This window comes from Nilaparvata lugens, chromosome 3 (genome assembly GCF_014356525.2).
Source record: "Nilaparvata lugens isolate BPH chromosome 3, ASM1435652v1, whole genome shotgun sequence".
NCBI lineage: Eukaryota > Metazoa > Arthropoda > Insecta > Hemiptera > Delphacidae > Nilaparvata > Nilaparvata lugens.
Window position 1 is genome coordinate 97111487 of NC_052506.1, and position 24967 is coordinate 97136453.

The following is a 24967-nucleotide window of genomic DNA, read 5'->3' on the forward strand; positions in this document are numbered from 1 at the left end:
CATTCAATATCGTTTAACTCATGTCACGATTAGACCAGGTCCAGTGTCTCAATTAGAGCAGGTCTTGTGTCTAGATTAGACCAGGTTTCGTTTAGACCACCTGGTGTAATCGAACTACTGGGTTAATCCAAGCATTCAATATCGTTTAACTCATGTCACGATTAGACCAGGTCCAGTGTCTCAATTAGAGCAGGTCTTGTGTCTCGATTAGACCAGGTTTCGTTTAGACCACCTGGTGTAATCGAACTACTGGGTTAATCCAAGCATTCAATATCGTTTAACTCATGTCACGATTAGACCAGGTCCAGTGTCTCAATTAGAGCAGGTCTTGTGTCTAGATTAGACCAGGTTTCGTTTAGACCACCTGTGTAATCGAACTACTGGGTTAATCCAAGCATTCAATATCGTTTAACTCATGTCACGATTAGACCAGGTCCAGTGTCTCAATTAGAGCAGGTCTTGTGTCTCGATTAGACCAGGTTTCGTTTAGACCACCTGGTGTAATCGAACTACTGGGTTAATCCAAGCATTCAATATCGTTTAACTCATGTCACGATTAGACCAGGTCCAGTGTCTCAATTAGAGCAGGTCTTGTGTCTCGATTAGACCAGGTTTCGTTTAGACCACCTGGTGTAATCGAACTACTTGGTTGATCGAAGCATTCAGTCTCGTTTAACCTAGGTGTGCGTTTAGACCATATTTTCAGCTTCACTGTAGAATAGAATCTTTATTGCAGCAATATCTGAGGTCTTCATATACAATACAAGTGTCAAATATATACAACATGATACAAAATACAAATATATTACATCAGTAAGTTACACCATAGAGAAACGATAGCATAAGTAGATATCCCATGGTATAGGGCGTTTATTTCGCAACTTTCACTGTTATCCCAAGCCGATAGTTCACGTAGTTCTTTCCCATGCAGCTGTACGACGCTGGTAGTCTCTCAAATTATGCCGTTCATACACTCTCACCTCAACAAAACAGTAAAAATTGACAATAATCGACAGTAATCGGCTTGAGATAACAGTAAAAGTTGCGACATGAATTCCCTATACCATGGGATACTTACGCTATGGATACTTACCATACTCTACTTACGCTATTGTTTCTCTATGGTTACTATGGGTACTATCAGTACCCTATGATAATATGTCACGTGATTTTCAACTTATAACCGAATATTCCTAGCTAATGTATAAAAATCTTCAATCTTATTTAAAGGGTTAGCTGCTAAGAAACGTTTCATATAATTTTTAAAAGTTCCATTCTCCATATTTCTAAGATCTTCAGGAAGTGAATTGAACAATTTTATTGATAAAAATAGAAATGTTTTTTGTGTACTAGAATAGATACACTGATAAGTAGTCAAATTACCCCTGTTTCTAGTATTATGGCTATGAACTACCCCCTGCTCCACAAACTTCTCCAAATCCTCCTTCACATAAATAAGGTACTGTTGAACAAATATTGAAGGTAGAGTCAATATTCCCAGAAGTTTGAAATGCTCATCACACTGTGCTCGCTTAGAAAGCCCACAAATCAGTCTGATAGCCTTTCTCTGTATTCTAAAATATAGGACCTGGTGTAAACGAAACCTGGTCTAATCGAGATTCTCCCGCTGTAATAGTTCAGTAATTACATCAAATTGACCTCCGCTCTCTCTCTCTCTCACATACATCTGGCAGCATTGTACTCCATAAGACTAATAGTTTTTTATTTGTATTGTCAATACTATATACATCTAGTCTTGAGACTAATGTGCTATTTTTTGCTATCCAAACATACCACTTGAAAAATTAAGCAGCGAATATCTCATCAGAAACTCTCACTGCTGTTGTTAAGTTAATATGTACAGTCATTGACTGCTCTATGGAAGCTAGATTCACTCAATCACTGTTCTGCTCTTTCATTAGACATTATTTGAACAAGCACTACATTATAGTGAGGTCCACGTTATAATGGCAATGAAGAAAGATAGGAGAACAACGTTGCAGATACTCTCTCTTGTCAATAGACGGTAGCTGCCACAGGTTTATTGATGTAATATTATCTGTTCATTCTCGTTTAAAATAATGAATGATATTTTATTAAGCAAGAAATTATATTTTTCAATAATTTCATAATGAATTTCTACAATCATGATGAAATATTTTGTCAATAATTATTAATTCTACATTGTTAAAAAACGATCTGGCAACAGAGCAAAGCGAGAAAGAGATAGCGCTATCCGCTTTGTTGAATGATAGACAAGGATAGCAATACCATTGCTAATCAAACACTGCCACTATAACTGTATTTTAATTGTTATAGTATTCTAATTTGTAATGTAATTGTTTTTGATGAAAAACAATTTTTTTTTTATTTTATTTATTTGATAACGTGGACCTCACTATAGTCTCAAGACTAATGTGCTATTTTTTGTATCCCAACATACTACTTGAAAAATTAAACTGACTTTATGGAATTTGAAAAAAAATATTTTTCCTCCACCTACTGTCTAAAGTACTTACTTTTCTCCCTGAAACATAATACTAAAGTGTCACTTTTTCGCTCGCGGTAGTAAAAAAACAGAAAAACTCCCTAGGGAGGAAAAGTGACTCCATTTAAATAACATGGAAAGCATCTCTATTTTAAAAACTTACATCTTAATAGGTTAGAAGGTCCAAGCTCAGATGAGGAAGCATATAGAGTAGTCATTAAACCAGCTAAATTCAATACCTCAACCAGACATTTGATCAATATATGATATTCATGTTTGTATGCTAAAATTATTACAAACTTCATATCACTATACTAAAAAATGTAAATTTTTTTATTCCATGTTATTCAAAATACCAGCCAACGAATATTCCTCATTAACTAATCAAATTTGAAACGGGAATTTCATCATAGCTGTAGTTGTGGCGGCCATTGTTGCTACAACTTTTGCCGGCAGGTAGCGCTGTCGGCGGAGAACTGTGATTACAAGCCAGCTGTTTCTGTTTACTTTTTAGATTATGTTGTTTGGTCACATGTTTGTTATGTTTTTTGGAACACATTGTTTGGTCGCGTACGTTTTTAAAAATTATTTTATTTGAAGTTTTTATAGAAATGTAGGTGGAGGAAAAATTTTGTGTATATCATGAGTGAAAAATGTTTTTCTCCCTCAGGAAAATTGTTGAATCCTTCAAACTTTTCCCTCAGAGGAAAAACAGTACTTTTCTTTCTAGATATACAAATAACTATTTTTGGATGTTTTTATTTTTGAACAGAGAGAATGATTTCTTTTAAATGGATTTTCATTTGCAGGAGCAGAATGCAGGATTGCAGGAACAGGCGAAGGAACGCGACGAGATGAAAGAGTCGCTGGACGCTGCCAACAAACAGACCATCAAATTGAAGGCCCAGTTCAAGGCCAAGATGAAAGCCGTCGAGGAGGAACGCGACACGCTCAAGAAGGTGAGCTCATCTCACACAGATAATAGTAGTTCATACAACAGTTTCATAATGACGGTCTTTAACGCACAAGTTAGATGTACTGTTGAGACACAAGTGAGCGAGCGTAGCGAGGTCTATGGTGGGCCGTCCACTGGAACCGTTTTCGTCCGAACTAGCATCGGCCGAATACTACCGAAAGCGACCGAACGATCCCCCAACAAAGAAAGGAATAGATGCTCGTCCATTGCAACAGGTTCATACAGCCATCTCCGGCCGATCAATTTTTCGATCCGAATTGAATGGGATTTTCCGGCTCTATCCGGCCGAACTAACTAGTCGAGCTGAGACAAAAAAGTGCTCCTAACCTGAAATTGTTTCACAGTCTTGTTTGTGTTTGTTTTTTGAAGTTGTTCTGTTTTATAAAATTGTAACTATTGTCACGGCATATTTTCCAATAAAAATAGAAACAGCCTAAATCAAAAGAATTTTGAAAGTAGGCGCCAATCTCTGAGTTCATTATCTCCTATTTCCGATAACAGAGAGCGCTCCTTTCCATACAGCTGATAGATTGGTCAGCCAAAAACAAAAATATTCCACAGATGATAATATTTTCCAAATTATTAAAAAAATTAAAGTAATTCGAAATAAAATGAAATATCAAATTCCATTCACCACCTATCTTATGTCCTTCCTTAATTTGGCAATTGAGTGTGACGTCACATCTCGGAAGTGCGGTGAAGAAAAAATCTTATCGTTTGTCGGGTGTGTGTCGGATCGTGCCGTATGATGATGTGCTGAGAACTGAACGTGCTTCATATGTGAAGGACAGATATAACACATATATGTCGCTGTCGTATCGTGTCGACCGGTTTTATGAGGACTATATATATCGGTGAGTTGATCAATAATATATATATTGCCAAATTTTCCTGCATATTCCATCACCACCACATGTGTAACTTAGGCCTATTAATTGATTGAGTTATTCGGAGCAATTATGAAATACAATGAACCTTTTAAAATATAAAAATATGGAACTAATTTAAATTTATTCAATAAAAATAGGCCAAGGTAGTAGTGGATATTTCTAAATTGGGATTTCAAGATTATGAACCCCAACACTATGGACAATGAAAAAGTTTATAAGCTTGGTTCAAGAGCATGTTCCATTGTGAGATATGCGAGACAAAAGATATCATCGTCGTAATGTTCAAAGGATCTGTCAACAAAGATTGCTTAATAACTAATAAAAAATTTAGTGGATATTTGTCAAGGTAAGATTATTGTAATGAATAACTAATTTAGTGGATATTTGTTTATTATATTTTCAAAATCCCAATATAATCATTGTTTATGAAAAATGTTGGTGGCTATGATAGTAGTTAATTCAATAATTGGCAACTAGACTGACTGACTAAAATCTTTGATTTTATCTATCTTTGAGACTTTTTATCTTATCCTTGATAAGATAAGAAATCCTCCCAATGGACGACCATATTCGGCCGAATTAACGGCCGACAGATTCGTCCGATCCAACGGCCGAACGGATCGGTTGAATACGGTTCCAGTGGGCGGTTACCCTAAGCGTACAAACACACTGAAAGCAGAGCGGAGTGTGGCGTGGCGTGATCAGAGCGTTCATGATACACACAGGAAGCGTCTGAGCGTCAAGCGTCAAGGGACGTTTGCACGGACATTATGTTGTGAGAATAATTACTTAAAGTATTGGATATTAGCTAAGCCTGCTGGGTCAGAGTGGGTTAATGAAATCAACTTAGATCGTTGACTATTTGGTGAATATCACCATCTGTTTAATGTGCTAAGAAAGAATGAGTCCCGATTTTTGAGTACATGCGAATGTCAACTCCAACCTTTCATTATATTTTGACGAGAGTGAAGCCTGATTTGGAAAAACAAGTCACTAAAATTGGAGGAATCCAATATCTGCTGGAGAAAGACTTGTAATAATACTAAGATAACCATATTTCATAGAAATATGAATGAAATGAATTAGAATAGCCTTACTTTTGATTTCAAAGTTCAATAGATAAATTTTCTCTTTTGAATAATCAAATAATACACATTGCAGGGGAAATTGGGCAAACATTAAATATATTAGTGTACTAGATGGTGGGAAAATTTAGTAGAACAAGAGTGCATTATTATGTGCAAGAGTAGACCAGTGGTATGTACATTACTAGGGCACTCGCACTTTGGCGCTTTGACGCTCCGCTTGTAGACGCTCCAAAAAACAAACCAGCTTGTTCCAAAGTTTGACGCCACGCTCCGCTCCGCTCTGCGAGTAGACGCTTGCAGTGTGTTTTAGCTCATTACTTAACATGATATTGTTCACGACGCTCTTGAACGCCACGCTCCGCTCCGCTTTCAGTGAGTTTGTACCCTAATATCTTGAGGGAGTCTATTATATATTTTTGAGCCTTTTGAACTTCTATCTATATTATGTATTTGTTTACTTTATCTAGTTATAAAATTGGTTTGTGTGACTTGCAGATGAGTGAGAGCGGGGAGGAGGTCAACAGACTACAGAATCGTATCGCAGAACTGGAGGAGGAGAAAGGTAACCTACAATTGTCTGTGTTAGACTTTGATGAACAACAAGGTAATTTCAGAAGCAAACGGTGTGGGCTGAATGCTGGGCAAATGCTGCTGTATCACAGAATACATACAGAATAGAAAGTATCAATCCAAACAATGAATGAATGAATAATGAATTTATTGCCAAATACAAGAAATATTTTTACAAATAAAATAATCATTAAATTACAATAGTTTTTGGCGTGACTGGAAAAAGAAGCCTTGAGCTCCAGCCACGAGTTCTAAAAATAAGAAATACGTTTTTCAATCTAATACTTACTTACGAAGCGCTACAGCCCTGTGTGGACCTTGGCCTCCTCAACTATTCGCCTCCAATCATCTCTCTGACATGCCTGCCTCTTCCAATTCCTCACTCCTAAGCGTGTCTCCACATCTTGCAGCCAGCGTGTTCTAGGGCAGCCTCTTCTTCTCGCTCCTTCATTCTCCCAGAAAGCATCTGTCTCTGCATTCTGTTCTCCTCCATTCTCTGTACATGACCTAGCCAGCTAATTCTTCTGGATTTTATATAACGTACTATATCTTTCCCTTGTAGAAAGGTGTTAATTTCGGCATTGGTTCTTATTCGCCATTCTCCCTCCTCACATACTGGACCATAGATTCTTCTCAAAACTTTTCTTTCAAAAATCCTCAATGAATTTGTGTTTTGAGAGTTGAGGACCCAAGTTTCACAACCATAAGTCACAACAGGTCTTATCAGTGTTTGATATATTTTTATTTTTGTACCTCTCGATATCAGTCTAGATTTTATCAAATTCCAGTTTGCAAAGTAGGCCCTGTTACCCTGGTCAATTCTCCTTCTTATTTCATTTTTCAATCTAATAACAACAGTACAAATGATACAATTCTGTTGATGGATGATAATCTATGGATGTTGAATTTTATAAATAATCAAGTACTTGATAAACAAAGTATAGATGCACAGAAAAATAATTTGGAAATTGTCGAGTTTTAATAATTTTTACACAATTAATATTGCCAAAAATTGGCGATTCAGCCAACTCAATTCTCAATTCTAAAATAATAGTTTTGTTTTACCCACGATTTTATTAATCTTAATATAATAAAACAATGCATTCTATATGACGCAAATACTAGTGCACCAAGACCACGTCATGTGACTGCGCCATGTTGTTAGAAATTGAAATTATCGCTATCCGTGTCTTTTGAACGGGTCGCGGCAGTGAACTAGACCGATTGACCCGGATCAGTAAAGTGATCCGAACTTTCCATCTCTACAACTATTACAATGCTAAACTTTCTTTCAAGATGGCGGATTTTGGCGTCAGGATACTAGCCGACCTTCCATTCTGTATTGTATTCTGTGGCTGTATTGCCCGGTGGTCTGGTCTAAAGTGAGATTCAAGCTATTAAGTCATGTAATACAGAGTGATCGCAAAATCGCACACATGTGAATGAACCTTTCTGTAAATAGTAGTCTTCATGAATTACTTATGCTGGCTTCTGCAAGATAGCATCACATGTTGTACTTACAACAAATCTAGAGATTATTGAACTGGGATACTAGCCAAATTAAGTCTGTAGTGTTACTGAGTTGACAGCTTTGTAAGCATGTCATTTTCTCAAGAGTAACGAGTTTTTTGGAGCAACGGGATAGGAAATTCACGAATGACACTTCATCACGTCTGAACTACTGGACTGATAAACTTGAAATTTTGCATATTATAATTACCGAAAATGGTTATAGGATTACTTTTAATTCTTCAAGATTTCAGTAGGTCAAATAGGTCTGTAGGTCTAATTAAACACTTGCGGAGCACAGGTTATCTGCTATAGTAAGGTCCACATTAAAATGGCAGTGTAGAAAGATAGGAGAACAACGTTGCCGATCCTCTGTCTTGCCAATGCCTTCTATGGACGGTAGCTGATACAGGTTTATCGATGTAATATTAACTGTTCATTCTTGTTTAAAATAATCAAAATTATATTTTATTAAGCAAGAAATTATATTTTTCGATAATTTCATAATTAAGATTGTTAATTGATTATCCATTCTACATTGTTAAAAGACGATCTGGCAACAGAGCAAGGCGAGAAAGAGATAGCGCTATCCGCTTTGTTGAATGATGGACAAGGATAGCAATACCATTGCTATTGCCAATCAAACACTGCCATTATAACGTGGACCTCACTATAGTATCAAATATACCCGGATGACTCACCCGGTAGGTCAAGCTGTTTTCTACGGAAGGTGGTGGAAAAAGAAACATGGCAGCAATGTTGTCCTATAGTTTTCACTGACTAGAACATGAATCTCACTATAGATATAATTATGGTTTGATTCAGTTTGAACTGTCAGGATTCCATTCACTCCCATCTATGCAGGGGCAGTCTGAACTGAATTTCACTATTTTTCGAGGTTAGTGGAAAAATTAACAAACCTCTACGGTGTCTGCGTTAAAACAATATTAAAATGTTAATTAAACATATATTGAAACGTTATTGTTCGTCATTCATGTTTTGCTTTGTTTGGTTTATATTTGCAGAAGATTAAAGGCCGGTTTCCGAGCTCGCGATCTAGACGTTAAACAGCTGGAGTCAGAAAATTGGCTATCCGAAATGGGGCGTAGTCGCAGTTTTTATGATAATCTTTATTTTTTCATTTCTATAATTGGAAACGTTTTTCCTTGACGAAATAACATTCCTAAATAATTCAAAATAGCTGAAACTTTACACTATTCTCTCTTTATTTCATTTTGTGTTCAATTTTATAGTTTTTCAAAATACAATTGACCGAGCGAAGTGATTCAAGTCGACGGTTTGGCATTTCTCTTAATGTTTAAATATTTATATGTTGCGCATTTACGGCGAAACGCGGTAATAGATTTTAATGAAATTTGAGAGGTATGTTCCTTTTTTAATTGCGCGTCGACGTATTTACAAGGTTTTTGGAAACTTTGTATTTCAAGGTTAATATAAAAGGAAAAAAGAGCCTCCTTCATACGCCAATATTAGAGTAAAAATCTGGTGTGGCGCACTCACACTACTTTCCTTGCCGTTATGGAAATTGATCACCTGACGCTAGTGTTCACGCATCTCAAGTCTACTATGCAAAGATATTAGCCAGCTGGTGACAGGACTATAACGCTGGAGACACACGAGGTCTGCTATCTCTTCATAGTGAATGATTTAACAGAATCAACAGTTTGCAATTGAAATAATAACATTTTCTCGAATTTCGAGCTTATTTTAAATTTTAGGTGAAAATGTTACTGAACATTAATTGTAGAGATTTTCATGCTCAATCTTTTCCATTTGGAATTTTTTGTTTAAATTGTATATGAAGTCTGATAATTGGAAATCTAAAATCAAGCTTTACCTAGATGGGGCGGAGCTCCTGAAATTTCTACAGATATGGGACTTGTGGCAGTTGATAGAGCTTAACAATGACTATTAATTTTAGGTATGAATTTGATCAAAATCGTTGGAGCCATTTTCGAGAAAATCACGGAAAACCCTGTTTTCGACAACATTTTCGCCATTTTAGCCGACTCTTGAATTGCATTTGATCGAAATTGTTCGTGTCGTATCCTTATAGGGGAAGGACCTTAAGTTCCAAATTTCAAAGTCATTCCGTTAATTGGAAGATGAGATATCGTGTACACAGACTCACATACACACACACACACACAACACACACACACACACACACACACACACACAGACCAATTCCCAAAAACCACTTTTTTGGACTCTGGGGACCTCGAAATTTACAAATTGAGGTACCTTAATTTTTTCGGAAAGCAATACTTTCCTCACCTATGGTAATAGGGCAAGGAAAGTAAAAATCAGACTATAGAATATTATTCATCATAAATCAGCTGACAAGTGATTACACAGATGTATGGAGAAGCCAGTCTATTGCTGTATTTCCATAAGGTCTATAGTTTCAATCAGGTACTTTTGGATGAGAATACTGCGTGAGGTCTACTGTTCTCAGAACTAATAGTTTAAAAGTGGACTGCGACTACACCCCGTATCGAAAAGCCAATTTCATGACTCCAGCTGTTTAAAGTCTAGAACTTAGCTGAATCACTACCTCCGTGAACAAAGCCATAGTGCATTCATGTGACGTCAGCACAGGTAGGGCTCCGACACCAATAAAAATTCATTGATTTCATCTGATCTAAATCAGCTAGTGTTTTCATTGGTGCAGAAGCCCTACCTGTCCTAACGTCATACAAATGCACTACGGCTTTTTTTACGGAGGTAGTGGCTGAATCCCGTGCTCGGAAACCGGCCCTATGTGGTCGAAAATGAAATTATTTTGACATTTTTTTGTGAATTGTTGTAGCTTTGGTGATCTGTATATGAACATTATTTTTTTTAATAATTACGCTAGTCTTTGAGTTCTCAGTAACTACAAACTGCATGTGAAATTGTCAATACAAGTAGTATCTCCATAAAAAATTGAAATCAATTATGTAAATTATATAAATAAATTAATAAAATATAGCATAAGAAGATATCCATCCTATGATATAGGTCTTTTATGTCCCACATTTCAAGCCGATTTTTTGCCAACTCAAGCTGATTACTGTAGACTACTGTCTATTATTACTGTGTTGTTGGTGTGAGAGTGTAAGAACGGCACAGTATGAGAGATTACCAGCGTCACATAGCTTTACGAAAAAAGAACTACTAGGACTATCGGCTTGAGTTTACTGTGAGATTTGGAACATAAACGCCCTATTCCATGTTAAATCTTCCTATGCTATCTTTTCTCTATACTACAAACTGCATGTAAAATTGGCAATATATGATTGAAAATAAATTGTGTAAATTATATAAATAAGAAACATTGGTTCCCTTGCTAATCGTACAGAGACCTTCAACATGATTGTCTCAACTCAGCCTACCGTCAACACATTGTACTGTGAGGTCCACGTTATAATGGCAATCATAGCAATGGTATTGCTATCCTTGTCTATCATTCAACAAAGCGGATAGCGCTATCTCTTTCTCGCCAGATCTCTTTCTGTTGCCAGATCGTCTTTTAACATTGTAGAATTAATAATTATTGACAAAATATTTCATCTTAATTATGAAAATTCATTATGAAATAATTGAAGAATATAATTTCTTGCCTAATAAATATATAATTGATCATTTTGAACGGGATGACCTGTTGATATTACATCAATAAACCTGTATCAGCTACCGTCTATAGAAGGTATTGACAAGGCAGAGGATCGGCAACGTTGTTCTCCTATAAATAGAAAGAAAAATAAAAAATCTCAGTACCCTTTTTGAATTATTTAATCACAACATGTTTCAATATTGATGCCATTTTCAAGTGATATGAAGTAAATAAATAAATACTGCTGGAAGATTCTTATTTTTGATCATATTTTAGTGTATGATTTTATGAACTAGGACTCAATGACTAGGACATGTTCTCCTTTGCCATTGTAACGTGGACCTCACTAAACATTTATACAACTTGGTCAAACCTGTGCACCAAATGTAAAACTGTTCTGTCTATCAGTTCTGATAAAGATTAGAGCAAGCAGAAAATCGTCGTTTCTTACTGGCGTATCTTAGGCGAAATAATAAGTGTAGCATACAAACATATGTATCATATCATAAGATCTCATTTCAAAACAGTATTTAACAATTTCCACTTGTTTCAGAACTTTGTAATACGCTAAAAGCTAGAATTGAAGAACTGGAGAAGAAAACTGAATACCAGAATGTATATCTGGATTGTCATGTGCAATTAATCTCACAACTTGAAAATGAAAAATTGGATCTGATTGAAGGTGAGTTTATTTTTAAAATACACGCTACATTAGTCTGCATCATAATTCCAACAGAAAAGTAAATTTGTATGGCTTTGTTGAAATAGTATATTTCGCACCTAGAGCAGAAAATGAGATTTTTCCGGCTCGAAATCGAAAAGCCGGAAAAACATTTTTGCCCGTGGTGCGAACGCTATTTTTCGCCACACACAAAAATAAACTATATATATATATATAATATGAGAATTAGTTGTTTACTAAGCACTTCCGAAAGCAGAAGTGGAAGGTGATAGCTCTAGCAAATCTGAGGTAATCTGAATATCAGGAAATTGTCCAAGTATTTTTATTTTTTATTCTGATTTGTCTTAATAACCTAAAAGATGATGTTCAATTATGTGGGAGGTTGAGTTTATACTTTTTTATTCTTTCAAATGACAATAAGATGATATTATAAATGCTTTAATTATTGAATAATTAACACAAATAATGAAAAGTTTTTTGATCACCTTTCTTAGTTCAATTTTAGCGGCTGGAAAGGGTACTCTTTCCGGCCTAGGCCGGAAAGAAACCTGTTCTGACGTCAGACGAGAGTCGTCTGCAAACAATGTCTTTCAGATCTACGTAGGGACTGGAAAACAGCTGGTTACAGTCAGGTTTATGAATAATAATTTAAGTTGGTACTCCTCAGAGGGCTTACCAGCCATTGTGAGGTAAAAGGGTAGAACCACAGTTTTATCTTTATTCATACATAATTTATTGTGGTCACACCAATTTTTTATCTTTGCTATACCACTATTTGCTTTCTCAAATGTTTCCATCCATGAATTTCCATGAAACAGCGCTACAGTGTCTTCCGCAAAAGAGTAGAGAGAGCCACAGTCTAGATCAATATTTAATAAATCATTAATATAAATTAGGAATAGAATTGGGCCAAGCACTGTTCCTTGTGGAATCCCAGCTTCAACTCTCCTATCGTTGCTAATTGTATCATCATTTTTACGGCTTGTGACCTTAAGTTTAAGTACGACCTAAAAATTTCAAAACTATGCCTCTAAAACCGATAATTTCCATTTTATTAGCAAGAGTTCATGGTCCACTGTGTCGAAAGCCTTTTGGAAGTCCAGAAAGATTCCCAAGCACTTTTTTCCTCTATCTAAATGATTATAACTTCTCTATTCACTCTAAATATTGCATCAGAAGTATTAAGGCCACTTTGAAAACCCAATTGCGAACTATTTAACATTGTAGAATTAATAATTATTGACAAAATATTTCATCTAATTATGAAAATTCATTATGAAATAATTGAAGAATATAATTTCTTGCCTAATAAATATATAATTGATCATTTTGAACGGGATGACCTGTTGATATTACATCAATAAACCTGTATCAGCTACCGTCTATAGAAGGTAAAAAATAAACTAAATGTGTCAATACAAGGCAGAGGATCGGCAACGTTGTTCTCCTATAAATAGAAAGAAAAATAAAAAATCTCAGTACCCTTTTGAATTATTTAATCACAACATGTTTCAATATTGATGCCATTTTCAAGTGATATGAAGTAAATAAATAAATACTGCTGGAAGATTCTTATTTTTGATCATATTTTAGTGTATGATTTTATGAACTAGGACTCAATGACTAGGACATGTTCTCCTTTGCCATTGTAACGTGGACCTCACTAAACATTTATACAACTTGGTCAAACCTGTGCCTGTACCAAATGTAAAACTGTTCTGTCTATCAGTTCTGATAAAGATTAGAGCAAGCAGAAAATCGTCGTTTCTTACTGGCGTATCTTAGGCGAAATAATAAGTGTAGCATACAAACATAAATGTATCATATCATAAGATCTCATTTCAAAACAGTATTTAACAATTTCCACTTGTTTCAGAACTTTGTAATACGCTAAAAGCTAGAATTGAAGAACTGGAGAAGAAAACTGAATACCAGAATGTATCTCTGGATTGTCATGTGCAATTAATCTCACAACTGGAAAATGAAAAATTAGATCTGATTGAAGGTGAGTTTATTTTTAAAATACACGCTACATTAGTCTGCATCATAATTCCAACAGAAAAGTAAATTTGTATGGCTTTTGTTGGTGGGGAATCCCTTGCGGGAAGCTCCCACCTCGCCTGAAATAGTATATTTCGCACCTAGAGCAGAAAATGAGATTTTTCCGGCTCGAAATCGAAAAGCCGGAAAAACATTTTTGCCCGTGGTGCGAACGCTATTTTTCGCCACACACAAAAATAAACAATATATATATGAGAATTAGTTGTTTACTAAGCACTTCCGAAAGCAGAAGTGGAAGGTGATAGCTCTAGCAAATCTGAGGTAATCTGAATATCAGGAAATTGTCCAAGTATTTTTATTTTTTATTCTGATTTGTCTTAATAACCTAAAAGATGATGTTCAATTATGTGGGAGTTTGAGTTTATACTTTTTTATTCTTTCAAATGACAATAAGATGATATTATAAATGCTTTAATTATTGAATAATTAACACAAATAATGAAAAGTTTTTTGATCACCTTTCTTAGTTCAATTTTAGCGGCTGGAAAGGGTACTCTTTCCGGCCTAGGCCGGAAAGAAACCTGTTCTGACGTCAGACGAGAGTCGTCTGCAAACAATGTCTTTCAGATCTACGTAGGGACTGGAAAACAGCTGCTTTCTGTGCAGTGTGGCGAAAATATAATTTAAGCCGTCAATGGGCCTTACGACCGTCATAAACTAAAACTTCAATCAACCGCCATTTTTTATAAAAGTATCATAGAGCATTTTTATTGAAGCCATCTTTCTTGTTTTAAAAAGGGTTTTAAGATGATGTATCACACAATAGGTATTTACATTTAAAATATTAGAGTTACAAGCCCTAAGTCTCCTTATGAGGGGTTGAAATTCAGTTGTACGTCAAAAGGTAGAGTATTCGACCAATAATTCATCCTGGAAGTTACAGCATATCTACAACAGTCTCCAACTTAATGAAGGGTTCTCATACATATGACTCACTCTGTATATATGAATATGTGTCGGGATGCCACTATTTTTGCTTTAGTTTAGGATTTTATGCAGAAAAGTAAAGAAATCTAGTAAAGCTACATCTTGCAAGTCATTAGAAGTCCATAAAAAACAAAATATATTTACAAAAATTTAAAAATCTAATGATAATAACAATCAATCAATAAAAAAAAACAAAACATGAATGATACATACAAAATAATACATAATTTTGTTCAAATCAACACAATACAATAATATACATAAAAGAAATTAAATCACAATCGAAAATAAATTTCTAATAAAATACAAAAACAGGCTTTTTTCATCAAGTTACATTGAGATATTGAATTGTATGCGTCATGGCATGCGATTTGTAATCAACTCGACTGCTGATTTTTGATGAATAATTCTATAGTCTGATTTTTACTCTAATATTGGCGTATGAAGGTGGCTCCTTTTTCCTTTTATATTATCCTTGAAATGCAAAATTTCCAAAAACCTTGTATATACGTCGACTCGCAATTTAAAAAGACACATACCTGTCAAATTTCATGAAAATCTATTACCGCGTTTCGCCGTAAATGCGCAACATATAAACATTTAAACATTAAGAGAAATGCCAAACCGTCGACTTGAATCTTAGACCTCGCTCGGTCAATAATTGTCGTATTGTCATTACCTTAAGTTACTAAAAACCATCTCGGTAGGGTACAATCTAGGTTTGTTTAGAATAATTTCAATGATTAGTTTTTGTGCCACGATTTAGATTTTAGATTTATAAGACAATGTATTTGTTTCTCTTGGTTTACAACCAATATATTTATGTGTATAAACTGCCCAGTATAAACACAAAAATAATTAGTTGTGTTGAAAGATAGTACGAATAATTATTATTAGGAGTTATGGATTGATTTATGTTGTAGGAGCGCAAGAGCAAGCGGCAATGCTGGCCGAGAAAGACGCCTTGATCGCGCGACTGCAAGAGCAGCTGGCCGAAGTGGGCCGAGTGAAGGTGGCGGCCGAGATGCGAGCCGCACAACTCGAGGAGAAACTCGACCTGGACATCAGGGAGCAGCGAAGGGCAGACGACGCGGACGAGGGCCGGCTGGAGAACATGCGCAACGAACTGCTCAAGTCTGAGGAGACGGTCGCCGAGCTGCAGGCGCAGCTAGCTGCCGGTGCCTCGGCACTCGACGAGTGGAAGGCCAAGTATTTCGGCATGCAGAGACAGTACAATGCGATGACCGACGCCTTCCAGCAACTGGAGAGTCGAGTGGCCGATACGGCGGCCAACAACGCGAGTGGACTGCGTGACTGTGCACAACTGAGGCGGACGGTTAGCGAGCTGGAGAGCTCTTTCGAACGGATGTTAGAACGAGGCATCGGTGACGAGGAACTAGTTGAATCTGAGAGAAACCCTCCGCAGAGAGAACCATCTCCATTGATGCAACAAGTTGGTGAGCTGCAACAGTTACGTATGTTCATGGAAGACGTGGAGAGCTCTGCTGCTGGAATGGATAGGGAAGGATGTATGAGAGTAGTTGAATTCTTACGAAGGTTCATTGGAGAATTGGAAAGCTGTGTTGCTAGAATAAATCCGGAACAAGCTAATGAGGAGCTTGTTAATCGAGATGTTGAGGTAGAGCGACTACGTCACGAGCTGCAAGCAGCCACTGAAGAAATGCATCGTTTGCAAAGTTTGGTGGAAGAATTGACCAGCAACAGTGCGAAACTTGACGAGCTGAACCGGAAAATGGACGAGAAAGACCGGGAGCTGCAGGAGACGTGCAGTGAGTTGGAGGTACGCAGCCGCAAGTTGTCCGAGTACAAAAAGTTTCACAAGTTGAAGAGCGAGGATGTGATAAGGGTGTCGCATGAGTTGGAAACTTTGACTGCCGACAGTCAGCAGCGGATAGCTAGGCTGGAGGAGGAGCTCGCAAAAGCTAGGGATACTATTTGCAAGATGCAGGCGGCTGGAAGTAGTGGTGGTAGTGTGGACAAGAGTGTGGAGGCTGGAAGTAGTGGTGGTGCCGGCAGTGCGGACAAGAGTGTGGAGACTGGAAGTAGTGATGGTGCCGGCAGTGTGGACAAGAGTGTGGAGGCTGGAAGTAGTGGTGGTGCCGGCAGTGTGGACAAGAGTGTGGAGCAGAAGATGAAGAAGCTGGCGGCCAATTTGAAGTTGAAGGTGAAACTATGTAAGGAGTTGGAGGCGAAGGTTGCAGAGATGGAGGGCCAGTTGAAGCGTGTAGCAGATGAGAGGAACGATGTGGTCAGGTGCATGGAGGAGAAGCAGAATGTGATTGAGGATTTGAACTCGGCCAACAAAAAGCTGGGAGTTGAGTTGAGTGAGTTGAGGAACCTGATGGCTGAGCTTCGATCGCAGGCGGTTGGTGGTGGCAGTTGTGGCGCAGATGAGACTGTCGATCAGTTGCGCGCCGAAATCGGTGATTGGATGGAAAGTGTGCGCACAAGAAGCCAACAGGCCGAGCTGAAGCTGCAAGAGAAGGACGTCTACATTGAGAGTTTGGAGTGCGAACTGAACAAGTCGAGGGAGCGCGTGCGCGAGATAGAGTGTAGTGTTGAGGAGCGACGCAGGAGTCTGGAGGAGAAGGCTGAGTCTCTGGGGATTCGTCTGTTGCAAGCGGAAACCGCTAACGAGGAGTTTGAACGGCAGGGCGGCGAACTGGAGCGACAGCTCGCGTATCTGGCCGAAAACGAGAACTACCTGCAGACCAGTCTGATCAACAGTCGAAATGAGAACGATGGTCTCACGAGAACTGTACAAGATCTGAACGCACAAATTGAAAAACTTGTGAAGGACGTTGAGAACGGTCGCAACAGCATCGTTCATCTACAGAAAGAATTGGCGGCTGCTAGAGAAGTTCAGGAAGCTTACAATCAGAACATTGAGGAGTTGGACAGGCTGAATACAGCCAATAAACAGATGAAAGCCGGTAAAGAGAAACTGGTGCTGGAGTTTGAGCAACGCGAGAAGCAGCTGTTGGAGAATGTCGAGGAGGAGATGCGCACTCTGAACGAGAAAATGGAGAATGAACGCCAGGATCTGCGCAGGAGGCTAGAGGCCGAATCTGCCCTCAAGAAAGCTTTGGAACAACAGATAAGCGATTTGGAGATGAGATGCGAGGAGGCCAATAGCAAGCTGCTACAAACAGATGTGAATCGTATTGGTGCGCAGGAGATAATGGCCGAACAGAAAGAGCTGATGGAGAATCTGAAGGTGGAGTTTGAGAACCGGGAAGTGAACTATCGGACACAGATCAGGCAGCTGCAGGAGTACAACGCTGAGCTGGTGAAGAGTGTGGATGCAATCGAACACAACGCGACCGGTTTGACGAGGGAGCTGAGTCGTGTCGGTGTGGAACTGGACGCTATGCGTGCCGATCAGAGTAGAAGTCAGCAGTTGCAGGCTGAGCTGGATGCATTGAAGCAGATGGTGCGGAAGGGGGTCGATGAGGTTGTCAGTGAGGCAGAGAGTAGGGTGATGTTGTTGGGCCAACAACACGAGGCATTTGAAAAACAACAGGAGGTAGTTGAACAACAAGTACAACAGGTAAAACAACAGGAGGTACTTGAAACAATGCCGACATTGTTCACATTCCCAACCACCAATGAACCATCGGACGATCCTTTCTCCAGGGTAGAACCACCAGTGGCCAGTGCTGCATCATTCTTCCAGCCTCCTCCTCCTCCTCCTCCTCCTAAATCTCCAGAAAGCAGGGAACAGTTGATCCTGGAGCTGGAAGCCAAACTGAGCTCGGCTCTGGAGGAGAATCAGAGACTGGGAGTGTTGGTTGAAGGCGCGGGCTTGGGTGTAGGGGGAGCGGCAAGTAGTAGGGATGAAGAGGATGGATGGGGTTGGGGGGGCGATGAAGGTATGGCGGCCACGCAGTCCCCCCTCAAAAGGTCCTCTCACCAGGATGTGGAGCGCCGATTGGCAGAGTACGAGGCCGACAATCGGCGGCTGGCCGATGAGCTCAGAGAATCGAATCTGAAGTGTGCCAAACTCCTGAAGAAAGCCAAAGAGCTTAAGTCGAAGAGTGAGCACTTGGAGCGAGACTGTCGTCAGCGGAGTGTTGGCTTTGAGGATTTGGACTTTGCCATGCAGGAGGAGCTGCGCGAGAGGATCGGTGTGCTGGAGAAGAGTCTGCAGGAGGCTCAGGGTGAGGCGAAGGCGTGGAAAACAGAACGGGAGAACCTGACTCGGCGTGTGGACACTCTGACCAGCGGCAACGAACGGCTGGTGGAGATGAAGGAGAGGCAGGACGTGGAGGTGGCTATGTGGCAGAAGCAGAACGCTGAACTCAAGCAACACATCCAAGGACTCGAGTGGAGAATCGCGGAACTCACCGATGAAACACACATCGCCAATCCACCTGATGTACAAGACAAGTTGGACAGTTTGACGGCCGAAAACGAACAGCTGATGAAGGTTCTGGCCGAAATGAAGGATCAGGCTACCACTAGATTACAACCCGACGACGATCAACATCTCAAGCAACAGGTCGACAATCTTCAACAGTTATATAATCAAGCACAAACCGATCTAGAGGAGCTGACACGTCACAACGCCAACATACTGAGTGCAAACGAGGCCATCAGCGGCAGATTTGATGCGTTCAAAGTGGAGATTGAAGAGCTGGCGGCCGACAATGAGAAGCTGAGGGGTGAGTTGTCGAAAATCGAAGATATTTCAGCCAAGTACTCGACGTTTGGTGCCGAGTTTGAACAGTTGAAGAACGAAAATAGTCGCATTGTGCTGCTGGAGGAGGAGAACAAGTTGATGAAGGATATTGTGGCGACAGCTGAAGAACAGCTGAAGGCCTACAAGAATAAATTGAACGAAAATGAGAAGAACCTAGCGAAGATAGATGAAAACTACGCGAATATGAAGCGGGAGTTTGATCGGTTGATGGCTATCAACCAGGAAAATTCCGAGCTGTTGGAAAAGTTGCGGCTGGAAAATTGTGAGCTAAGTAGTGCAGCTGATGAGTATAAGAAACGTTTGGAGGATGCGTTGAAAAAGAGATCAGGATCGGTGGCTGAAGAGGAACCCCAGCAGTTTGCTCCAGTGTTGTTTGAAGGATTCAAAAGTGCTGGCAATGCTGCAGAAGCTAACGATCCATTTTCGGCGTTGGGAGAAGAGCAAGCCGAAAAAACTGAACTAGTTGACGAGATTGTCAAAACCAACCAGCATGAACAGGAAGAAGAGGATCTGAAAGAGTTGAAGGAGGAGGTTTGCAATCTGAATACGTTGCTGGACGAAAAAGAAGACGAGCTGGAGATCACACTGCAGTCGGTGGACAGCATTCGGCTGGAACGCGAGAACCTGGAGGACGAGTGGAACGAGAAGTTCAAGAATTTGAACACAAAGAACACGTCTGCGACGGTCGTGAAGGCGGAAGCGTTCCGCGATCAGTTGAACGTGGCTCGGAAGAAGTTCCAAAACGAGTTGCTGCTAAAGGAGGAGGAAATCGCGCATCTAACCTGTGAGCTATCAGCCAAGCAACAGCTGTTGATGAACAGCGCCACCGAGCTGGAAACTGTGCAAACGGAAGCTGAAAAAGCGCTCATCAAGTTGAGAGAGGTAGAAGGCCAACTTGAGGAACGAAATTTGGAATTTGATAAGCTGCGACACGAGTTGGACTGTTTACGAGGTGAGTACAGCAGTCTGCAGCGAGCCTTAGACGAGAAAGCTAGATACATAGAGGGGTTGGAACTAACTAGACAGGAGGCAGAAGTTTGTAGGGAAGAGTTGCTGCTGGTACAATCGCAGCTGAAGGAGGCATTGAGTGGCAACGAGGTGCTGCGGGAGAAACGATCCAACGTGGATGACTCGTTCTACGATCTCGAATATCAACTGCGGAAGGAGCTTGACGAAAAGTCGGCCAGTTTGAAGGAGATGCTACAGAAGAATAGTGAAGCAGATGTGAAATTGTCGGAGTGGGAGCGGGTGGCGAGTGAAAAGGATGTGAAATTGTCGGAGCTGGAGAGGACTTTGTTTGAGAAGGAAGCGCGACTGTCTGAGTTGGAAGCGATTGCCTACGAGAAGGATGTGAAATTGTCGGATTGGGAGAGGTATGCTAGTGAGAAGGATGTGAAAATTGCGGAATGGGAGAGGTATGCTAGTGAAAAGGATGGGAAGCTGTCGGAATGGGAAAAATACGCTAGTGAAAAGGATGTTAAGTTGATAGAGATGGAGACAGTTTTGAGTGAGAAGGAGGGGAAATTGTCTTCGTTCAAACAAGCCTACACCGAATGCTACGATCAGTTGCAGAAGAGCGAAAACACAGTGAAGAGTTTGGAGGAAAGTGTGCAGGCGTTGAAGCCAGCACCTAGAGGAGGGGATACTGCCAGTATACGTGCAATGGTGGAAGCAACGATGGAAGACGATGTCAACTGGAAAGAGTACCTGATGACGGAGGTGGAGCGTTGTCGCCAGATGATAGCCAAACGGGACTTGGAGATTGTGCGACTGACAGAGTCGCTGGTTGCCACAAAAGACTCTCTATCCCACGCCAACGAAGCTGTTCACGTTTCCAGTTATGGTTCGGTTCAAACTTTGAAGCAGCGGCTGGATGAGGCCCTCTACACACTGCACGTCAGAGATTTGAGGTGTGAGGAGCTCACACACGAGCTGTTACAGGTAAGCTAAAATAATTCTTATAATCTATTATTCAAAGCCCATGGTATAGGGCGTTTATGTTCCAAATTTCACTGTTAACTCAAGCCGATAGATAGCCGATAGTGAGGTCCACGTTATAATGACAGTGGAGAGAGATAGAACAACGTTGCCGATCCTCTGTCTTGTCAATGTCTTCTATAGACGGTAACTGATACAGGTTTATTGATGTAATATTAACTGTTCATTCTCGTTTAAAATAATCAATTATATTTTATCAAGCAAGAAACTATATTTTTCAATGATTTCATAATTAAGATGAACTATTTTGTATACTACATTGTGTGACAACACATTTCGTAAGCGGGCTGGCATAGCTCGAATTGATAGAAAGTGAGCGACTATCGATAAGATAAGGTGCCAGCCAGCTATTATTCCAACGCAAGCAGCTTTAATAGAATAAAGATTTCCTCTTTCAATTCTGTGTTATTATAAATGTAAATGTTTTCTGTCAAATTATATTTTTAATTATTATTGCATCCTCTCTCGGAAAGGTGTTCTCCAAATTTCCCCTCTGGCTCCATGTTTCATTTTGTTTCGTGGAGAGTTTTGATTCTATCTTTGGGAATTGAGGGCGCTTACCCCTCACCATCATAACTTTGGGGGAAGGGTTCTTATCTCTTCGGCTACGTCATCCCTCCCAGTGACTTTTAACGGAGCCCGGCCGTTTTTCGTTCTACTCTCTCATAATCGGTGGAACTGTTAAAAGACGATCTGGCAACAAAGCAAAGCGATAAAGAGATAGCGTTACTGCGTTATCCTCTTTGTTGAATGATAGACAAGGATAGCAATGCCATTGCTAGTCAAACACTGCCATTATAACGTGGACCTCACTATAGCAGGTGACCCGTGCTCCGGAAGGGTCCAATTAAAAATTTGACCTACTGAAAAATTTCAATAGGCCTATAAACATCTTCAGTAAATTAAGAATCTATATGCAAAATTCCAACTTAATCAGTCCAGTAGTTCAGATTACTCAAGAAATCATAAAGAAAAGCATATAGAAAGGATATTCTCCAATTTTCAATGTTAACTCAAGTTGATACCTGGTGGACTTTTCGGGTGGCTCGTTGGAGTGAGTAAGTGATAACGCCCCGGTCTAATAATCAAGAGAACCCGAGCTCGAATCTCGACCAGGGCAAAAAGTTTTTGACCACAGTACAATCACATGGATACGGTCTTTCGGAGGAGACGATATTCCGTCGGTCCCGATTACCTAAAAATTAATCATCATCCCTCTCACTTATTACCTACGCACAAGTCTAAGAGCTTATGTGGGCATCATCCTCAGTATTATAATTGGTAGTTATTTTTGGAGGAGCTATGTGACGCTGGTAGTCTCTCATACTAAAAGCTGCTCTCCAAAGGCCGAGACGATATCCCAGTCACTTACTTTATGAAGAATTCCCGGTTCTGACAGTGAAACAACTTTATAGAAAAAATTTAATACTTTATATCAATAGATCCAAAAATACATTCACTCCATACATTCCAGCTTACAATTTCTGATCGCCATCAAACTACCGTGTTCCCATGACAGACCTAATTAATAGTATGCCGTAGACAGTTCCCCTATGTAGTGAATTAATTGATTAACCTGTTACCCGAAAATTAAATTTTAGATAGCATCACTAAATCAAGTTCTAAAAAAAATCTAGATTGAATTAAATCAACAAATGTTTTTCACCTAATTCACAACACAATTTGATTTTTTCTCTAGTATTGCCATCATACATACAGTATAAATATAGGTTTTCCCCACTTTCACCTTGATTGAATTGTATAGTTTTTATAATATTATAGTTCAGCTTACCATGTTAAATCAAAGTTTTTGTATTGGAAGTAATATTATCGTTTTCTGTTTTGGTACTCGTCACCGGCACTCAAACTATGGTTTTGCTGGTTTCGCCGAATTAATACACATATTATTATGCTAAAAAATTATACTTCCTATTCTAAAATATTATATTTGTATTACAATCTGTATTTAATTGTAAACATTATTTCATAAGGCAATAAATTTGATTTGATACTGTGCCGTTGTCAAACTCTAAAGCTGCGTTTACACCAAAGTTATTAACAAAATGTTTATCTCCGTTCTTGTAGATTCTATGAGATTGAACATAACTTATACTCATGATGAACATAGGCTATGTGTTTGTCAAGTTCCATTCAATCTGATAAAATCTATAAGGACGGAAAAATAAACATTTTGTTAATAAATTTGGTTTAAACATAGCTCAACCCTAACAAAACAGTAATAATAGACAGTAGTACTCGACAGTAATCAGCTTGAGTTTAACAAGAAAACGGTTTGAAACTTTGAACATGATTTACCTATACTATGGGATATCTTAGAACTACAATATTTTATAGACAACAACTAAAAATACGTGTAGTTACAATATTATTTGTTATCAATGTTAATTACAATTACTTATAATTGGTGACGTCTATTCGGATATTTTGGTTGCAGCTTTTGGCAGAAAGAGATGAGCTTCAGCTGCGTCTGTCAGCCTCGATCAAGATGAACGAGTCGAGTCGCGGAAGAATCGAACATATGGAAAAATCTCCTGCCGAATCAGCTGACTCGAGTGCTGAAAGCAGTGATCAAGTCAATCCACCTCAGGCCTATGTGCTCACCGAAAAGTCAGTATCTTTTTACTTTCCTTCCCTATTACCATAGGTAAGGAAAGTATTGCTTTCCGAAAAAAATTAAGGTATCCCAATTTCTACACGTTTCAAGGTCCCCTGAATCCAAAAAAGTGGTTTTTGGGTATTGGTCTGTATGTGTGTGTGTGTGTACACGATATCTCATCTCCCAATTAACGGAATGACTTGAAATTTGGAACTTAAGGTCCTTACAATATAAGGATCCGACACGAACAATTTCGATCAAATTAAATTAAAGATGGCGGCTAAAATGGCGAAAATGTTGTCAAAAACAGAGTTTTTCGCGATTTTCTCGAAAACGGCTCCAACGATTTTGATCAAATTCATACCTAGAATAGTCACTGATAAGCTCTATCAACTGCTATAAGTCACATATCTGTAAAAATTTCAGGAGCTCCGTCTTATCTAATAATTGCAAAGTTTGATTTTAGATTCTCAAATATCAGGCTTCAGATACAATTTAAACAAAAAAAAAAAATCAAGTGGATAAGATTGAGCATAAAAATCTCTACAATAAATGTTAAGTAACAAACTCTTGGCAACTGTTGATTCTATTAAATCATTCACTATGAAGAGATAGCAGACCTCTAGTGTATCCAAAGTTATTGTCCTTTCACCAGCTGGTTCAGATCTTTGAATAGTAGACTTGAGATGCGCGTGAACACTAGCGCCAGCCGTCAGGTGATCAATTTTCATAACGGCAAGGAAAGTTGTGTGAGTGCGCCACACCAGATTTTTCAAAATCAAAATCGAATAAATTTATTTGCCATTCATCATTGCATCA

The 24967-nt window shown here is 39.0% G+C and overlaps 1 protein-coding gene across 3 annotated transcripts in view; it reads left to right on the forward strand.

Moving 5' to 3' along the window:
• LOC111052706 (golgin subfamily B member 1) overlaps window positions 1–24967 on the forward strand; it is a 54156-nt gene that overhangs the window by 18452 nt on the left and 10737 nt on the right. Inside the window, exons 7-11 of one of the 3 annotated variants that reach the window (XM_039425212.1) lie at window positions 3298–3447; window positions 5938–6046; window positions 11694–11822; window positions 15734–21474; window positions 23987–24159. In XM_039425212.1, the coding sequence (XP_039281146.1) occupies window positions 3298–3447; window positions 5938–6046; window positions 11694–11822; window positions 15734–21474; window positions 23987–24159 (6302 nt within the window). Of the gene's footprint in view, window positions 1–3297; window positions 3448–5937; window positions 6047–11693; window positions 11823–13698; window positions 13828–15733; window positions 21475–23986; window positions 24160–24967 lie in introns of all 3 variants that reach the window. The other 2 variants (XM_039425214.1, XM_022339457.2) reach the window with 2 other exon arrangements.